The following is a 19,886-nucleotide window of genomic DNA, read 5'->3' as shown; positions in this document are numbered from 1 at the left end:
TGAAAGACCGCATTGTCCATGCACTCAAACAATCAGTGAGTGGAAAGGTGCACCTCACAACAGATGCATGGGCCAGTAGGCATGGCCAGGGACATTACGTGTCCACCACTGCGCACTGGGTGAATGTGGTGGATGCAGGGTCCACAGGGGACAGCGGCGGTGGGACAGTGCTGCCTAGCCCATGGTATAGGCAATAGTTGGCTGTAGGCGTTTGACCATCCGCCTCCTCCTCCAGAAGCGAAAGCTGGTCGACAGAGTGCAGTGTTGTGAGTTCATTTTCCGGTCCACCAGTTGTGAGTTCTCCTTCCAGGCATCCTCTGGTGGTAACTGGAGGTAGTGAGGTTGATTTAATCAGTAGAGATCTGCCACCTGATAATGAGGATGACGATTGGACCTCAGGAATCTCAAACTGGATTTAAGACAGCCGACGCCCTATTCTGGTGCTGGTGATTCCTTCTGGCTTTTCAGGTCCTGGTTTTCAGCTCTGTTCCAGTCATTTCAAGCTAAGTTTTTCTGCTAATGTTCACACTTGATTTTGTTGGTCTATTCAGTTTTTTGTGTGGTCAGCCAGCCCCGACTGGGACTATGCTGAATTTCCACTCTTATTTATCTGTATTTGCCAATTTGCTTTTTTGTCCCTTATTAGATTGGCCTCTTTTTGCTCTGTCTCAGAATATTTCAGAGTGCTAATATAGTGGGAGAAGTCTAGTGACTTCAGGGTTAATTTTGCTATCAGAAGTGTTGGACATTATTTTTCTAGGGTTTTTGGCAGATTGCAGACAGTGTCTTTCCTTTCCTGTCCTTTCTAGTTAGTTTGGGCCCCATCGTTTGCTCAGCCTATTTTCCTGCCTGTGTTTGTGCTTTCATCTTGTTTAACCGTCAATACATGTGTGGGGGCTGTCTTTCCTTTGGGGTCTGCTCTGGGGCAGTTAGTTTTCCCCTTTTCTTGTTTTAGGCTTATTTAGTCCTCCGGCTGTGACGAAGTGTCTAGGACCATTGTAGGTACGCTCCACGGCTGCTGCTAGTTGTGTGGTTAGGATCAGGGATCTGCTATCTGCATAGTTACCAACCTCTCTGGTTTTCTGTGACTTAGCTTATTCTTTTTCTCCTCGGTGACCCATTCATAACAACAGACGTTGCAACAAGGTGGAACTCCACCATGCACATGGATGAGAGGCTGTGCGAACAGAGGCAGGCTGTAATGCATTTGTGGGAGGATACACGGGCAGGCAGGTTCAGGGCAGACATCGAGTTGTCGGGTGTGCAGAGGTCAAAGCTGAAAGACCTCTGTAAAGTCCTTCAGTGTTTTGAGGAATGCACACGGCTGGTAAGCGCAGACGACGCTATCATAAGCATGAGCATCCCACTTATGCGTCTGCTCATGCAAACTTTGACGCACATTAAGGATCATGCGCCTGCAGCGGAGGTGAAGGAGGAGGGAAGCCTTGATGACAGTGAGGCATTATCTGCTCAGGGAACAGTCCTGGATGAGGTGGAAGAAGAAGAGGAGGAGGATGAGGGGGATGATTATTTTGGGGAGCAGGATGCTTCTCAGGGGGCAAAAGAAAATGTTGGCTTGCCAAGGTAAGGTACAGGGTTTGTGCGTGACTGGAGGGATGTGTATTTGGCAGAAAGTGCTCCTCCACCCACAACTGGCAGTACATCATTGACACCTGGAACATTGGCCCACATGTGTGATTATCTCTTGCTGATCCTAAAAAGTGACCCCCGCATTGCCAAAATTATGAAGGAGGACGACTACTGGTTGGCCAGCATCCTCGATCCACACTATAAAGGCAAGTTACAGAACATCATGCCACAGGAGAACCTAGAGCTAATATTGGCGAACAAACAAGCAACTGTCATGATACCAGTGCTGGGTGACCGGCACTTCTGGGGTTAATGTTCTGATCTCAGTGCAGACTCTCACCTGCACACCTGGGACCTATTATGGTGGCCTCTCATTGGGGAGGCTTCTTATAGCCTCAGGAAGCTCCCATCCCCCGTCAGTTATACTTTCGCCCTTGGCATTGTGTGGTGACCCCTGAGTGTATTAGTGCTGTGTTCTGGTTGCTTGATTATCTGTGTATGACTCGGTCTGGATATCGCTTTGGATTCTGCTTGGTACCTTCTACGTCCGTTTGGTTTTTGATCTCTGCTTGGCCCTGACTATCCGTTCAGTCTCATCCCTGGTACTGTACTGATATCTTGTGTATGACCTTTGGCTTTGTCTGACCTTCCATCTGTTTATTCCTCCTGTACCTCACTTGCCTGTATTGTGCTTGACCTCTGCTTTGCCTGACTCTGAGTCTTCTACCTTCTCTGAAAGCAGGACGCTTGCAGTCACATGACCGTTCACATGACCATAGGTCCTATGCCGGCTTGCTAAACTTCTACATTCAGGTCCTGTGCAACTTTATTTTCCGGCTGTTCTTGTCCCCAGAGGTCCCTACGGTGCGGGTGAGTCCCTGCTTAGCGAAGGCTGTACGCCGGCGCTGTCAGGACTCTAACAGCAACTCTGGTAAACCGTTTGTTAGAGGCATTCCCAGCACACAGCAGCGGTGCAGGTTCTACCACGAGCCATACTGGGCAACATGGAAGAGGTGTTCGTGGTGCAGACAGCCAAAGTGGCGTTGGAGACAGGGGTTTCATGACCATGTTGTGGACTGATTTCTCGAGTACCGCTCACACGACTGGTAATACTGAATCGATTGCAACAGACAGGAGACAGCAGTTGTCAACTATGGTTCAAAATTACCTCTCCTCCCCTATCGATGTTCTCCCTCACAGTTCATTCCCCTGTGACTACTGGGCCTGTAAACTGGACACCTGGCCTGAATTGGCACAATATGCCTTACAGGAGCTTGCTTGCCCTGCTGGTAGTGTGCTATCAGAAAGAGTCTTCAGTGCTGCTGGATCAATCTTGACAGAAAAAAGGACCTGGCTGTCGTCCCAAAATTTAGGTGATCTCACCTTCATAAAATGAACCATGCCTGGGTTTCAAAGTATTTTGTACCACCTTCCCCTCATGACACATAGGTTGCCAGCAAAATGGCTCGCTTTGTCCTCCTCTTCCTCCGACTTCTCCAATTCCTCCATTTGCAGCTGCTGAACATCCAGCCTACACCTCAACATTTGCCAGTTTTTCCACCTCCCTAACTGGGCTGTACCCCCCCCACAACTTTAGCCAAATAACCCCCAGTTTTCAATGCGTTACTATTATTATAAAGTAAATTAAGGTTGACAAGCTTAAGTAATAAAAATTCATGTTGTTGCCATTGAAATGGGCACTGTAGGTGTGTTTACTGTCCTCCACTCACTGCCAACTTTTATTCCCCATTGACTTGCATTGGGGTTGGGTTTCGGTCGGAATTCCGACTTTTGCCGATAGTCGGCCGATTTCGTTTGACTCGACTTTTCATAAAGTCGGGTGCTCCGAAACCCGACTCGACCCTCCCGGAGGCAAAGTCGCTCATCTCTACCAACAACTGCACAATATCACACACTGAAAGCAATCAAAACACGAAGCCAGAACACTAGCGGATTAACACTGTTGTCCAGCAGGTGCTGGGTAATAAAGGGTGATACAATCACCTGACCTTAGACAAACCCAGCAGCAGAGGTAAAAGATCAGCAGCCAGAAAACCACAACAAGATGGCACATGGTCAAAACAAAATAGATTCTAACAGCCGCATGTCATGCGACTGTGCTCCGAGCCACTTGCACAGAGAGGATCGGAGCACAGCTGCGGAGGAGGCAGAGAAACTAATTTCTCCATCTCCTCCATTGCCGGGGCTGGCGTATATTGCACAGCACTTGGATGATATCCGAGTGCAGTGCGTTGTGTCACTCACACCCATAGACTAATACTGGTCCGAGTGCTAAGCAATGTTTTATCGTATAGCACTTGTCCGTATTCATCGCTACTGTGAACCCGGCCTTACATTTAGAACTGACCTTCAGATCACTCAGCAAACACTTGATTGATCCAACAGTTCAAAATCTGAAGAAAATGACCGGAGTGGTGCAGAAGAAGACGTTGGTAGGTAGGTATATTACAAGGGGCAGAGAACATACATTAGTGATACCATCCCAGCAGTAAAATTAAAGAAAAATCCAGAATGGTGCTTTAAGTGTTCTTTTACCAATCTCCATCATGTAAAAAAAATAGCATTTACTAAAGGTCCTGGTACATTTAGCTATGCACCAGTGATCTCGACCACGATACGACCCGGTCAGGATCGCTGGTGCATCGCTAAATGGTCGTTAGTGAGCTTCCACACAGGCAGATCTCACTAGCGATGCAGCTACGTAGCAGCGGTCGTTACTTACCTGTCAGACGCGGCAATGATGTCTTCTTCCGCCCACGTCCATGCGAAGCTGCCGACGAGAAATGGCCCAGGACGTTATCGCGCGATCAGCGATAACCAGCGGGGGAGCCGGTCGGAGGTAAGTATCACACATAGCGATATCGCTAGCAATATCGCTGCTGCGTCACAAAATCTGTGACGCTTAAGCGATATCGCTAGCGATCTCGCTTAGTGTGACGGGGCCTTAAGACACTTCTCTGTGAGTGAAGGCATAGTGAGGATTGGTCTTTAGGCTATACGGTCTAGTATCAGCGAGGACAGGGGCGTATATAGAACTCATGGGGCGTCATAGCGGCCGGTGGTCTGCCACCAGAGGTGGTACGCCACTGAGCGAGGTCATGAAGCTTAGAGGAATGGGCGGAGGGCAGGGGGAGAAACGCTACAATAATATTCTAAAACATCATTTCAAAGTTAGACGCAGACTGCCAGGATATTTAATATCTATAGTCAGTCCTTAACTGGTTAAAACTATTGGCATCCAACAATAGGGCTAATACTTCTGCTGCTGCGCAGGCACATTTATGCCAGAAATAGAAGGTCAGCCTTGTATTTCTGTCGTGGTTTCTTGGAAAAATACACGTTGGCTTTGCCTATGAAATTTTCTGAACGTAAAATCATTTACTCACAGTTTGCCTTTGATAGCTACGCCAGTTTTTAAGGTCCAAAGGGATGATAATTGCCATGGAGACTTCAGGCACGCAGAAGTAGTTTATTGGTACTTTGTAACCAGCTTTCATGTTTGCCTACATTACAAATATATATAGAAATGTTGGTTATAAATTGTACACTAGATAGGAATCAGGTTTAAACATTAAGGCCACATGCACACTGTCAGTATTTGGGCAGTATTTTACATCAGTATTTGTAAGCGAAAAACAGGAACAATCAGAGGAAAAGTATAAGAGAAACACATCACCACTTCTGTATTTATCACCCACTCCTGGTTTTGGCTTACAGATACTGAGGTAAAATACTGACCAAATACTGAACGTGTGAACGTGGCTTAAATCTTATTCAGAATCTTTAGGCTTTGTGCACACGTTACGGATCCGCAGCGTTTTTTCCACGCGGAATTGCACCAAATCCGCAAAGGAGTGCTCAAGTAATGTTAATCAAAGGGAATCCAGAATTGGTGTGCACATGCTGTGGAAAATTCGGTACTGATTCTTAGCGTTTTATTTTCCGCAGCATGTCAATTCTTTTTGTGTATCTGCAGAGTTTCTGCACCCATTGACTTACATTGAGTTAGTCAAATTTGCAGCTAAATCGCAGTTGTTAAAAGGGCTTGCGTATTAGCTACGGTTTTGCATGCCAAAAATGCTGCGGAAAGGAAGGAGGAAGCGTGTGTGAGCGGAGAATATGTGCGTGTCTGTGTGTGGGTGTCTGTGCGGGTCTCTGTGTGTGTCTGCGGGTGTTTGTGTGTAGTCAGGCATCGTCTGATGGTCTGATGGGACTACTATCCCATCCGACTATGTCTCCTGTCACATAGAACAGTGACAGCATGTGCCGATGATGGGATAGTAGTCCCATCATCCGGCGATTGTGTTCAAGTGTAAAACAAAAAAAACAACACATTCATACTCAAACACCTAATTCCCTGACGCCCTAGATCTCCTGTAATTAAATATTAAACCAACATATACTTACCTTTCCGCCATAGTCCATTTAATAATGAGTGTCCCACAACGATCTCACGTGTAGAACAGTCACATTAGGATGATGTGACTGCTCTACCTGCCTCCGGTGACATACTGACTGGAGGTGATCCTCCCACAGTGTATCACTCTGCCGCCATTAGAGTTCACTGGAGTTCATGCTGTCACTTGTGGCACCACTGCGTAGTTAAATTCTCACGCAGCAGTGCCGTAAAGTGAGAGCATGAACTCCGGTAAACTCTCAGTGATAACACTGCAGGAGCGATTATCTCCCGTCAGTTTGTCACAGGAGGCCGGTAGAGCAGTCACATCTCCTGATGTAACTGTTCTACACTTCAGATCGTTGTGGGACACTCGTTATTTACAACTACGTCGGATAGGAAGTATTTGTGTTGGTTTATTATTTTATTTTTATTACAGGAGATCGAGGGCTTCACTGGAATTAGGCGTGTAAATAAAGATGAAAAACTGTTTAGTCTTTTTTTATTAAAGGACTTTATTCTGGCTGTGTCTTTATTTACCAATTACCATACAACTATAGGATTAGTAAAGGATAGGTGTCTTATAGAAGCCTCTCCATTACTAATCCGTGGGCTTGATGTCACCGGACAATGCAAAGGTGACATTAACCTCACAAATATTACACTTGCCATCGCTACAGGGAAAGTGGGAAGAGTGAGGCTAAGTGCCAGAACTGGCGCATCTAATAGATGCCCCATTTCTGGGGTGGCTGAGAGCTGATGTTTTTAGCCTGGGGGGTGCTAATATACATGGCCCCTTCCCAGGCTATTAATATCAGCCCACAGCTGTCTGCCTAGCCTTTGCTGGTTCGATTTTATGGGGGACCCCATATTAATATTTTTCTGGGGTTCCCCTGTAAACCAGCCAGGCTAAGCAAACATCTGTGAGCTGATATTAATAGCCTGGGCACCTTTATGCCTATTGGCTCCTTCCCAAAATATTAACATCAGCCCTCAGCCATCGGCTTTCCTTCTGCTGGTTGTGAAAATTACGCAGGAGTCCACGCAAATTATTCTTTTATTATTTTGAAACATAAACAGATATTGCGTTTCACGCAAATTTCGTGTCTGTGTGTGTGTGTCTTTTATTTAACTCTTTATGTACCCTTTTATTAATGAGGGTATCTGGATGACACACACACACACATATATATATATATTTGTGTATGTATAAATATGTATATATATATGTGTATATATGTGTATGTGCATATGTCTATATGTATATGTGTGTATGTGTATAAGTATATATATATATATATATATATATATTATATTCACTTATACAGTATTTGTTTTGTGTGTGTAAACATTGTATTTGAACATGGCATGTAATGATATTAAGGTCTTCAACGGAGAATGTAAAAGAAGAGGTTGGACAAGGAAATTACATCACAATTCTTTTTTTTGTTAAATAATATATCTTTATTTAGCTTGCAAATCTGCAGAAAAAAACGCATGAAAATCTGCAGAAAAAACGCACGGATTTTCAACTGCATTTTCTGCCAAGAGAAGAATCTGCACAGATTTTTACAAAAGCAAATCCACAACATGTGCACATACCCTTAGCCACAGTTTCTTAAGGGCATATGTGGAGATTTCACTCTTGGATAGCATATACTTAAAGGAGTTGTCCGGTCTTTTGATAAAAGTCTGCAGTCGCTCAGTGGCTTCCCTTACAGCGCATGATTTTCTGGTGTTGAGAGCGGACGGCCACGTGATTTCCATACTTCCGGCTACATTCCAACTAGATGTGCTCAGCCTTGCTTAATTCAGTTGAGCACATCAAGATAGCATCTGACCACATGTATGCAAATCGTATACTTGCGGTCACATGACTGCTCACTCTCGCTGGCAACACCGGAGAATCCTGACAGCATGCAGTGTGCACGATGTAAGGACTCAGAAGGCTCAAGCCACAGAGAGTGACTACAGACTTTCAATGGAAGACTAGGAAACCCTTTAAGATTGGTTTTCAAACACTGGTCTTAAATCAAAAAATCCCAATGAATTAATAAGAGGCAAATTTAACAGGAGGTTAATCCCCCCCCCCCCCCCACTAAGCCAGCAAAGTTTGGCATTGCGCAAAAATATGGAAATTTCAAGAGTTACAATTGTGGTGGAGGCCCGTCATAAATGTTGACCTGTAGTTCTAAAAATACGACCATACAGGTTCCATCCTACTCACACTCACCTTATACAGCTTCTTTAGCACTTCTAGGACATTCTTAGTAGAATCCTCCTTGTGAATAAACACCGATAATACCAAGGCAATCTTAAACATTTGGATTTGCTTCATCAGTGAAGGTTCAAGCAAAGATGACCATAATGCCTCTGAAAAATGACAACAGAGCAACAATATACTACCTACAATATAAAAGAATATATGCGATTCATTAAACTTTATGGGGCAGATTTATAGAAAAAAGTCCAAAGGGGAAAAAAGAAAAAAAAACAAGTATTTGTTGCCCGGAGAAGCCAATGACAACACAGCTTTCATATTACAAAGGCAGAATTTGAAATAACAGCTGCACTGTGATTGGTTGCTTTCAGCAGCAAAGATATTTTTCTTTTAGGTAGTTTCATCTCCTTCAGAGACTTTACAGAAGTTTAATGAATTCGCTGGGCATTAAATGATTCTGCCTCTTTGGCTTCTGTTGACATTTTCCAACTTCAGCAAACGGAAACTCTAACCTTCTCACATGACTCATTGTTTGTTTAAACACATGAACCAAGAAAAAAGGATGAATAAAAAAAGAATAAAAATACAATAAGACAGAATTCTATTCAAAATCCTAGCACTGTCCCGCACATCTCAATCCTACCAATGCTACGAATTTAGAGGGACTCTGCTACCGTCTTTTGCTGCCCCATCAGAGAGCAGCATGATGTAGAGACAAAGACCCTGATTCCAGCGATGAATCACTTACTTTACTGTAGCTTTTTTTGTTATAGTTTTATCAGCCGGAGTTTATGACTAGACGACAAGTAAACCTGCTGTCAAGTAGTCCTCCATATTCATGAGCTTTCTATAACTCCAGTACTCACCACTAATTGAAATTTTTGCTGCCTATGCACAGTGTACAGAGCTGATTAGTGATGTTAGTGTGGATTATACAACACTCAGCATAAAAAGTACTGGTAGATCTGCAGCAGATAAAAGAGGGATTTTGGGTTCTTACCGTAAAATCTCTTTCTTGGAGCCTTCATTGGGGGACACAGAATACCATGGGTGTATGCTGCTGCTGCTAGGAGGCTGACACTATGCAAAACAAGAAAATTAGCTCCTCCCCGGCAGTATACACCCACCGACAGGCACCAAGCACCTCAGTTGGTGAAAAAGCAGTAGGAGAAGCAACCAAAAGCAATGAACATATGTACCAACCCAACAAGGGACTCGAAGACCCAGCACGGTACAACTTAAACAGGGAGGGTGCTGTGTCCCCCAATGAAGGCTCCAAGAAAGAGATTTTACGGTAAGAACCCAAAATCCCTCTTTCTTTATCGCCTTATTGGGGGACACAGAATACCATGGGACGTTCCAAAGCAGTCCCGAGGGTGGGAACAGCAATAAAAGGAACGACAGAAGGAAGGGCTTAGGTCGGCCGATGCACGACCGCCGCCTGCAGAACCTTCCTACCAAGAGCTGCATCAGACGAGGCCTGGGTATGAACCCTGTAGAACCTCGCAAAGGTGTGCAAAGACGACCAGGTCGCGGCCCTGCAAAGTTGTGAGGCCGAAGCCTGGTGTCGCACAGCCCAAGAAGCCCGAACAGCCCGGGTGGAGTGGGCTTCCACTCCCGGAGGGGGCCGTTTCTCCTGAAGTCGATAGGCTTCCAGGATGGTAGACCGAATCCAGCGAGCAATTGTGGATTTGGAGGCCGGAAAACCTTTCCGGCAACCCTCAGAAATGAGAGGCAGGGAATCAGATTGGCGAAAAGAAGCGGTCCTGGCAAGGTAAACATGCAAGGCTCTCACTACGTCCAGTGGAGTGACTTTTCCAGAGGATGAGCAGGCGTAGGACAAAAACGATGGAAGGACGATATCTTCGTTAATGTGAAAGGGAGATACTACTTTTGGAAGGAAGGAAGGAACTGGCCTGAGAACAACCTTATCTTGGTGGAGGATAAGGTACGGAGAACGACAGGATAAGGCCGCCAGCTAAGAAACTCTCCTGATGGAAGTAATGGCGATTAGAAAAGACACCTGCCATGAAAGACAGAGGGATGTCCTGGATTAGGTCGAATGGTGCCTTCAGGAGGGCGCCAAGAACAAGATTGAGATCCCATGGATCTATCGGAGAATGATGAGGAGGAGCCACATAGGCGACTCCTTGGAGAAAAGTCTTCACTTGCGGTAAGGAAGCTAGATCCTTCTGGAAGAGGATTGCTAGGGCAGACACCTGGCCTTTGAGAGTACTGAGGGATAGGCCCACATCCAAACCAGACTGGAGGAAACGAAGAATGGATGGAATGGAGAATGACAGTGGAAAAACCTCGTTATCGCTCCAACGGAAAAAGGCCTTCCAGTACCTATGGTAAATGCGGGAGGAAGCTGGCTTCCGAGCCTTGATCATGGTCTGAATGACCCGGCTGGAAAACCCTGAATCCTTCGGAATGGCATCCTCAACGGCCATGCCGTTACACTCAGAGACTGAGAACTCTGGTGGTAACGAGGGCCTAGCGAGAGAAGATCTGTACGGTCTGGAAGCCTTCGTGGGACGTCCACGAGCATGTTCACCAACTCCGCGTACCAAGGGCGTCTCAGCCAGTCTGGAGCCACTAGGATGACTGGAATGCCCTCTGACTATCTTTTTGACCACTCTAGGAATGAGGGCAAGGGGAGGAAACAGATAAGGCAGCTGGAACTGGGACAACGGAATTACTAGGGCGTCGCAACCGACGGCTAGAGGATCCCTGGACCTGGCTACAAAGTGAGGAACTTTGTTGTTCATGCGAGATGCCATGAGATCGACCTCCGGGGTGCCCCAACGCTGGCATATTGGGATGAAGGGACCATTCGCCTGACGCTAGACCTTGGCGACTGAAGAAGTCAGCTGCCCAATTTTCCACCCCTGGAATGTGAACAGCGGAGATCGCCGGAACGTGACGCTCTGCCCAGCGCAGCATCCTTGCCACTTCTGACATTACCTGCCTGCTGTTAGTACCGCCCTGGTGGTTTTTGTACGCCACAGCCGTGGCGTTGTCTGACTGAATGCGGACTGGTTTGCCTACGAGGAGATGCTGCCAATGAAGGAGAGCAAGGAGGATTGCCCTGATCTCCAGAAGGTTGATGGGCAGAAGAGTCTCCTAGGCGTCCCAGCGCCCTTGGGCCGTTTTATGATGGTACACCGCCCCCCATCCTAGGAGACTGGCATCGGTGGTGAAGACCTGCCACCGAGGCGGAAGAAAAGACCTTCCGCGGAGAACTGACGCCGGCAATGTCCACCAAGTCAGCGATTGTCTGACTCTGAGCGGAAGAAGAATGGGGCGGTCCAGAGAAAACGAGGTCTTGTCCCAGACTGACGGGAGGAACAGTTGGAGAGGGCGAGAGTGGAATTGTGCGAAGGGCACCGCTTCCATGGAAGCTATCATCGTCCCCAGGACCCTCATGCAGGACCGAAGGGACTTGATCCTCGAGCGTTGTAGAGACTGGATCCTATTGGAAAGGGTTAAAAACTTGTCCCTCGGTAGAAACACCCGGGCTAGATTCGTGTCGAACTCCATGCCCAAAAAGGTCAGGACTTCTCCTCGTTGACTATCCATCCGAGGCGGCTGAGGGCATCCAAGGTTATCTGAAGACTGTGAAGACAGTCTTGGCGGGACGAACCCTTGATCAGGAGATCGTCCAGGTAAGGGATGATAAGAATCCCTCTGGATCGAAGGATGGCCGTGACTGTTGCCATCACCTCCATAAAGACACGGGGAGCGGAGGCTAGTCCAAAGGGGAGGGCCGTGAACTGATAGTGATTGTCCTGAATCGCAAAGCAGAGGTATCTCTGATGCCGCAGAGAAATGGGGATGTGGAGGTAGCCCTCCTGTATGTCCACAGAGCAGAGAAACTCTCCGGATCTTCACGTGGCGATTGAGCAACTTGAGGTCCAAAATTGGACGAAAAGAGCCGTCCTTTTTCGGGACTACGAAGAGATTCGAGTAGAACCCTATAAACCGTTCGTCTGCAGGAACGGGAACGATGACCCCTGCGGAAAGGAGGGAGGAGACGGCCTGAAGGAACCCTGTAATCTGTGATCGCTGTCTTGGGGATCGAGACAGAAAGAAGCGACTGGGGGAGAAGAAAACTCGATTTTGTATATGGATGTGATGATTTCCCTGACCCAAGCGTCGTCGATAATGGATAATCATGCGTCTTTGAAAGAGGAAAGTCTGCCTCCCACCCTGGAAAGATTTCCAGGTGGGGATGACCCGTCACTTAGATGAAAATCTGCCGGATTGGGAGCCTGAGGACCTGGAGGGCTGACCTCTGGATCTCCAGCGGGGAGCTGGCTTATAAGAAGGCTTTCTCCGGTCTCTGGAAACAGGATGCCGGTACTGCTGGGATGAACCTTCTGCGGGAGAGGAGGGGCGAAAGGACCTAAACGGCCGAGAAGCCTTCCTGTTAAAGAACCTCTTAGGGCGAGACTGGGGAAGGGAAATGCTCTTTCCACCAGTGGCATCAGAGATTCGCATTCCACGACTTCAACCAAAGAATGCGGCGTATGGCTACTATGTTGCTGTTAGCTCTTGCTACGCACCCAGCCGCATCCAAAGAGGCAGCCAAAAGGTATTTGCCCGCATGACTAAATTGGTCTGCTAAATCCGCCAGCTTGTCCTGAGGGGCTGCTGCTGAAATGCGTTTGCGCAGAATCTTTGCCCAAGCTGAAATGACCTTCGCCACCCAAGCGGAGGCGAAGATAGGTCAGAGGGGAGCGTCGGATGCCTCAAAAATTGACTTAGCCAACAACTCTATTTGCCTGTCTGTTGGATCTTTAAGAGAAGCTCGGTCCGGAAGGGAAAGAACCGTCTTAGAGGAAATCCGAGAAAACTGGTGGATCTACGTCGGGAGCTTTGGTTCATTTTGTGACTAGATCTCGAAGGGATATAGTACATCTGAGTACTTGCGGCCTGAAAAACGTTTCTCAGGATGTTGCCAGTGATTGGCTAAGGAAGTGTCGAACTCTTTGTGATTAGGAAAGGTTTGAGATGGAGGCCTCGCTTTCTTAAAGGAAACAGGGCATTCCTGAGGGGGTGCCTTATCCTCCTTTATCTTGAGAGTTTGGAATATAGCCGATATGAGACTATCTACCATATCCGAGTTCTAGCTATGTTGTCCGCTTCTGAGTCAGATCCAGATTGGGAATCATCGTCTGACCTAGGATCGTCTGTTGAGGATGGAGACAAAGAGCGTAGCCTGGGAGAAGCGGAGGGACCCTGCGAACTGGAAGACGAGCCAGACAGGACCCGCTTCCTAGAGCCCCTACCCGGCTAGTCCGTCTGAGGGTCGCGGTCAGGTGCTGGCGACTCACCGTGAGAGGCGGTCGGCGCACAGGTGGCTGCAGATAGCTGGGGTAACCGCTCTAAGACCTGGACCAGAGATTGAGACACTTTCGTGAGATCAGAGACCGACTGAGACCGCCACGGCCCACTCAGGGGGTGGGGTGCTCTCAACCCGGGGCTCGGAGTGCTCCTGAGGGGCAGACATGGCGGAAGGGCTGCAGGACGGACAGAAGGGAGACGACTGACCTGATACCCACTTCTTTTTACGCCGCGCGCAGGCGTAGTGAATAACGGTGGGTCCTAGAGCAGAGAGCTCCTGCAGGATTGGGCATATGTCAAAGGGGTAGAAACACTGCCTGATGTGGAACTGTGGATGGGAGCTAATTCTAGCGTCAGCTGAAGCAGCGCCGAGCCTACCGAGGTTCAGGTGCAGAAAAACCAGCGTTGTGTCCCCCAGGAAGAAATCTTGTGAAGAGAGAGGTAGGAAGAGATGCTAGCGATGGGCGGGGCTTAATCGCCAAGCCCTGATTGGAAGAGGACCGAGGAGGGGGCGCGGTAAATGTCCCACTGACAGGGCTGAAGTGAAAGCAGCCCCGTGCTATGCTGTAAAAGTGCGCGAAGAAAGCGCGCACAGGGAGAGGGGAGAAGCTTCCTTAACTTTTTTTTTTTTTTTTTTGAAAACGAAAGTGAAAGTGCTCCCTCTGCCCTCATGAGCGACGGCGCACCCGGAGCAAAGAAACCACAGGGACAGGACCCACAGAGACCGGGAGGCCACAGGGATAGGAAGGTCACAGGGACAGGGCAGCTACCGGGTAGGATGCTGCCTGTGGAGGCCACCGCTGAACCCCCCGATGATAAGCGCGTCTAACAGCGCTTGGAGAAGGAAAATTCAAAAAGGGGTACTGATCCTGATAGCGTGGTGCAGGGCTGTATTTTAATACAGCGCAGTACTGGCTGTAACGCTGCAGGGCTAGGGGCCATATTTGAGAGCGGGGCTGGAGGGGACATCTGGATCCGCTTACCTGACGTCCTTGAGGAGGATGACCGCAGGGGCCCACGATAGCCAGCAGGCCGCTGGGAGAAACGATCCTCAGTACCCGCACTATGTCCGTATGGTGCAGAAGACGGCCATGGTAGGGGAAACGTCACCGCTGGCGACCGCCGTCTTCCTCTCAGCCCTGTCCCGGGAGAGGGGTGAGGAGGGTACTCGGCTAGGACCGGCCACCGTTATAAGCCCATAGCACCTGAGGGTGATAGGGGAAGGTCCTGCCTGCGGTCCTGAGAGTTGCGATGTGGGTGACACCACACTGCTCGCTCAGCCGCATTAATAGGAAAAGCAGGATGAACTCACATCCCGTTTCCTGATGCTGTATCTGAAAAAGAAAGGGAAAATCATTAAAAAAAACACAACTAAAACCTGAAAAGAAAGGATTAAATACGGATCTGGGGAGATCCCGGTCCACCTCCTACAGACACTAAGCACAAACTGAGGTGCTTGGTGCATGTCGGTGGGTGTATACTGCCGGGGAGGAGCTAATTTTCTTGTTTTGCATAGTGTCAGCCTCCTAGCAGCAGCAGCATACACCCATGGTATTCTGTGTCCCCCAATAAGACGATAAAGAAACAGGTTTTAATCAAAACTGCAGAAAGCGGTACAGTAAGTGGCAAATCTTCGGAATCAAGGTCTCCTCCCCTACCTACATCATGCTCATCTCAGATAGTATAGCAAACACCTGGTGACATATTATCTTTAACTGCAGTTATCACCCTAAATATAACCTCACCCAGTGTCTCTCCATTTCTAGGCATTTCTAGGCTTGGATACACCTAAATTAAATGGGAATGGTTGGTGATATCAACTTCCTGTTTGTGGCACATTAGTTTATGGGAGGGGAAAAACTTTTCAAGATGGGTGGTGACCATGGCGACCATTTTGAAGTCGGCCATTTTGGATTCCAACTTTATAAATGGCCCACCCAAGTGTATCCATATAAATGGCCCACCCTGTAGATTGGAAGAAGTCAAAGGCAACACATCTGTGGATTTTCTGCTCTATACCTGTGGACACTCATTTTTCTTTGTTCCTATGTATGTACTGTAAAATTAAAGGCACATTAACTTTGTAATGGGTCATGATTAAAAATGTCCAACTGTTTTCAGGCTACTGCTCCAATGAAGATCCCAGTGTTTCCATAGTCACAGACTACAAACAAACCCCGTAGTCTGATCCTTTGGTCATACTCTCTTCCATCTGTTTTGCTCTTTGTTAACAAACATTTGTAGGCTGATAAGATGTAGGAGACAGATGGAAAAGACGATGACCACAGGATCAATCTACAGAATTTCTGAAGAATCACAGATCTTCATAGAAGCTATAGATGCAAAATGGATGAAAAATTTGAATCAACTATATGTGTCTAATGTTTCATTTCTGATGTACTTAAAGGGTTTGTACCAAGAACAAAGCTAATTTGAATCAACACGTCTTTGAATAATTATAATTTCCACAATTGGATGTGTTTAAATAAAATGTTCCTGTGCTGAGATAATCTTATAAATGTGCCCCTGCTGTGTACTGTGTAATGGCTGTGTCTGACCGTGCAGGAACATGGTCTGATTATACCACAGCTCCTGGGCCGGGGGGACGCAAAAGAGTATACAGATATTACAGCATAGGATCGAAGCTGATTCTTTCTTTGAGGCAAAACATAGCTTAAAAACAGACAGGGAAATGTTTTGCAATCCCATGCTGTCCTGTCTGTATACTCTTTGAATCCCCCCTCCGATGTAACCTGAAAGATAAGAAAAATAAGTTATATTATACTCACCGGGGGGGGGCGATCCGGTCTTGGTCCGATGGATGTTGCGGTTCGACGCTTCCCATCTTCTAACGGTGATGTTCTCTTCTTTGCTGCCTGTCGTGGCTCCTGTGCAGGCGCACTCTGCTCTGCCCTGTTGAAAGGTCCGGGAGAGGTCCGGCGCCTGCGCACTGCAGTATTCTGCTCTGCCCTCAACAGTGCAGAGCAGTGCGCCTGCGCAGCAGCCGCGACAGGCAGCAAAGAAGAAGACGTCACTGTTAGAAGATGTGAGGCGCCGGACCGGACCATGACACCCATCGGACCAAAACTGGACCCGGATCGCCCCTGGGTGAGTGTAATATAAATCATTTTTCTTATCTTTCAGGTTACATCAGGGGCTTATCTACAGCACTAGAGAATGCTGCAGATAAGCCCCTGATGGCGGCGCCAAAAGCTGATAGGCGAAAAATGGGGTGACAGATTCCCTTTAAAAGCTAGCAACCTGGTAGAATAACAGACTGCCGCCGGTCTGGCCACTGAATGCTCCAGCAATATGAAATGATTGGATGGGAACAAAATTAATGGATAACAATGTAAACCATGGATGAGTCTATCAAAGAAGGAAGACCACTCTCTTATATTGAGAAGTCCAAGAAGAGATTCCACATCTATGATATCTTTAAACCCCAAGTGGGAGCCATCATTATAAAACTCAGGAATAACATACATTTATAATACTAACATGTCCTGAGAAGTGTAAAAGCAAGAACATACCCAACATTTTTAAAGCATTTGAGCTGAGATTGTTGATGGCCTGCGCAATAGGAGCTGCCAATGGCAAGCATACGTCAGGATCATGCATTATAGGGCATGCTGGGATTAAAAGAAAGATGGACAGAGCCTCAAAGAGATTTGGAAGACTCTCAGTTGCTGGAATCAGTTCATTTTTCAAACTTGAACATATCTACGAGGAAGCAAGAAAAACAAATTATAATAGTTCAACCTTATAGAATGTGTTTCTACACTAAGATTCTTAACTGAACTAGTATAACACTGATTTCAAAACTCTACAGATTTGCAGAATGAAAAAATTTAAATAAATTCTAAAACCACTCTTTCCTCAATATTAACCTTTTCTTGACATTTGATGTACATGTAAAGCACACATCAGGTGCATGGAGCTGGCTCAGGAGCTGAGCCTGCTCCATACAGGGCTGTGCTATCACAGCATTTACCCCAATATATGGATTATCTTCTCTGTTTAAGTTCTTGAGTGCCACTCTAAATCTTTGTTGTTCTAACTGGTGTGAGTGTCCATTCAGATGCGCTTGAATCGTGGGGTGGGGGTTGTGATGGGGGCCTACTGAAAGCCTCCCATCACCACCATCATATTGCTCCTATGAAGCCTAGGTATCTTAGCTCCTGTAAAACTCTAATCTATCAAAATATAAAATCATTTAGCACATACGGAAAAAGCGGTAATAAATAAAAAATGTAACGTCAACATTATAGAAAGAACTCTGATCAATTATCGTTTGTGAATTGAATGTGTTTATAGTTGCATTCCAGGATGACAGCAGGAGCAGCTGATGGGGGTACTCATCAGCCACGGCCTGTGCTATAATAAAATAAAAATACCGGCTTGGGTTCCCCTGTATTTTCTATAACCAGCCAGACAAAACAAACAGCTGGGGGCTACAACCCTTAGCTGTCAGCTTCAGCAAGGTTGGTTATCAAGAATAGAGGATTCCCCACGCTGTTTCTTTTTTTTATAATTATTTAGATAAATAATTTATAAAAACGGCATGGGGTCTACCCCATTTTTGACAACCAGCCTTGCTAAAGCTCACAGCTGGGGGCTGGTATTCTCAGGCTGATAAGGGGCCATGGATATTGACTCCCCAGCCTAAAAATAGCAGCTCGCAACTGCCCAGAAAAGGCACATCTATTAGATGCGCCACTTCTGGCGCTTTGCTCGGCTCTTCCCACTTGCCCTGTAGTGGTTGCAAGTGGGGTTCATATTTGTGGGATTGATGTCACCTTTGTATTGTCAGGTGACATCAAGCCCATGACTTAATAATAGAGAAGTGTCTAGAAGACACCTATCCATTACTAATCCTATAGTTACATGTTTGACAGGGTCGTACATGAGGAGATATGTGTCACAAAGATTGCTATCTTTGTGTGATATGAAAGCCATAAGTGTTTTCTCCAGCATGATATGTGCTGAGAGAAATCCAGTTGCTATATGGGCATGGCTTTCATGGTGGGTAGGTCAGAGATGGGCGGGACGCCTACCCACCATATCTCCATCTCCAGAGTGTTGCTGGAGGAGAAATAAATGTCCAGTTATTTTTTCTGTGTTCTGTGTTGTGTAGAGGCAAGCAAGCCTTAGGCTGACGCTCGAGAGAGCTGCCATATGAGTTCGCCCAGGAGTGCTGGGCAGGACTGTTAATGAACTTTTAGTCTCCTTTTGAGCCAGAAAGGCTGTATTTATGTTACCATTTTGTATGACACGAAAAACCACCCAGACTTTAACCCACGTGTGCCTGTATCTACCTTGAGGAGCAGCTAAGTGAGCCGACCTGCCACAAGTGGTGTTTTGGATGCGGGTAAACGTTCCAGGAACACGTGTAACAGTGGTGGACAAATTGTATGTCCTGGATTAAGGCAGCTACGGAGATGGAACAGTGGTCGGACAAAATGGACGAGCTACTCAAGCACTTGATCCTGAGCCAGCCGCAACAGCACCAGGTACAGCAAGAGACAAGCTCCTAATACAGCAGCTGCAGCAACAGCAAGGACAGATAGAACTCCTGATGAGAGAGGTCTGCAGCAGAGAAACTGCCCCACACCCACATCAAGATGATGACTCATGCGTCCGGAAAACGGTAAGATGAACCATGCAAAAGATGATCCCTGGGGATGATATAGAGGCATTCTTGACTGCATTCTTGACTGTTTATCAATGGTTTGCAGAGCGGAAGAGGATGCCCCTGGAACAGTGGGGGGAGGTGCTGGCCCCCTATCTGACAGGTGAGCCCCAGAAAGCCTATTTTGACTTGGCCTTGCAGGATGCCCGGGAATATGCCAAGTTGAAAACGGACATATTGGCACACTCAGGGGTCACGATATCTGTCAGAGCCAAAAGGGTTCATCACTGGGCGTATTGTGGTGACAAACCTCCCCGCTCACAAATGTTTGACTTTTTGCATTTAGTCCAGAAATGGCTGCAGCCGGAGTCCTCTACTCCAGCCCAGATGGTCTAGAGGGTCGTCATGGACCTATTTATTCACTCTCTCCCCAGGTTGGTACAGACCTGAGTTGCCCAAGGAGACCCCCGTAATGTGAATGTCCTGGTGGGCCTTGTAGAAAGGTACCAGGTGGTCAAGAGGTCCCTGAGGAAGCAAGGGGGTGGTACATTTCCACTCTGGGATACCTAGCAGGAGCCCGAGTCCAAAAAGAGGGGAAACAGAGGCACCACTGGAGGGGGAGTCCAAGGTCTCAAGGAGCTGATGAGGGGCTACCAAAGGCTGCTGCTAAAGACCTG

General features: G+C 47.2%; 1 protein-coding gene across 1 annotated transcript in view; it reads right to left on the bottom strand.

Moving 5' to 3' along the window:
* Window positions 1–19,886, bottom strand: part of LOC141101673 (probable E3 ubiquitin-protein ligase HERC6) — a 172,558-nt gene that overhangs the window by 71,635 nt on the left and 81,037 nt on the right. Inside the window, exons 12-14 of the mRNA XM_073590923.1 lie at window positions 17,111–17,300; window positions 8,241–8,380; window positions 4,998–5,114 (exon numbers count right to left, since the gene is read on the bottom strand). Of these exons, the coding sequence (XP_073447024.1) occupies window positions 4,998–5,114; window positions 8,241–8,380; window positions 17,111–17,300 (447 nt within the window). The remainder of the gene's footprint in view (window positions 1–4,997; window positions 5,115–8,240; window positions 8,381–17,110; window positions 17,301–19,886) is intronic.

Source organism: Dendrobates tinctorius, unplaced genomic scaffold (genome assembly GCF_039654945.1).
Source record: "Dendrobates tinctorius isolate UK_male_01 unplaced genomic scaffold, ASM3965494v1 ptg000011l, whole genome shotgun sequence".
Taxonomy (NCBI): Eukaryota; Metazoa; Chordata; class Amphibia; order Anura; family Dendrobatidae; genus Dendrobates; species Dendrobates tinctorius.
This window is presented reverse-complemented; position numbering and strand designations above follow the sequence as displayed.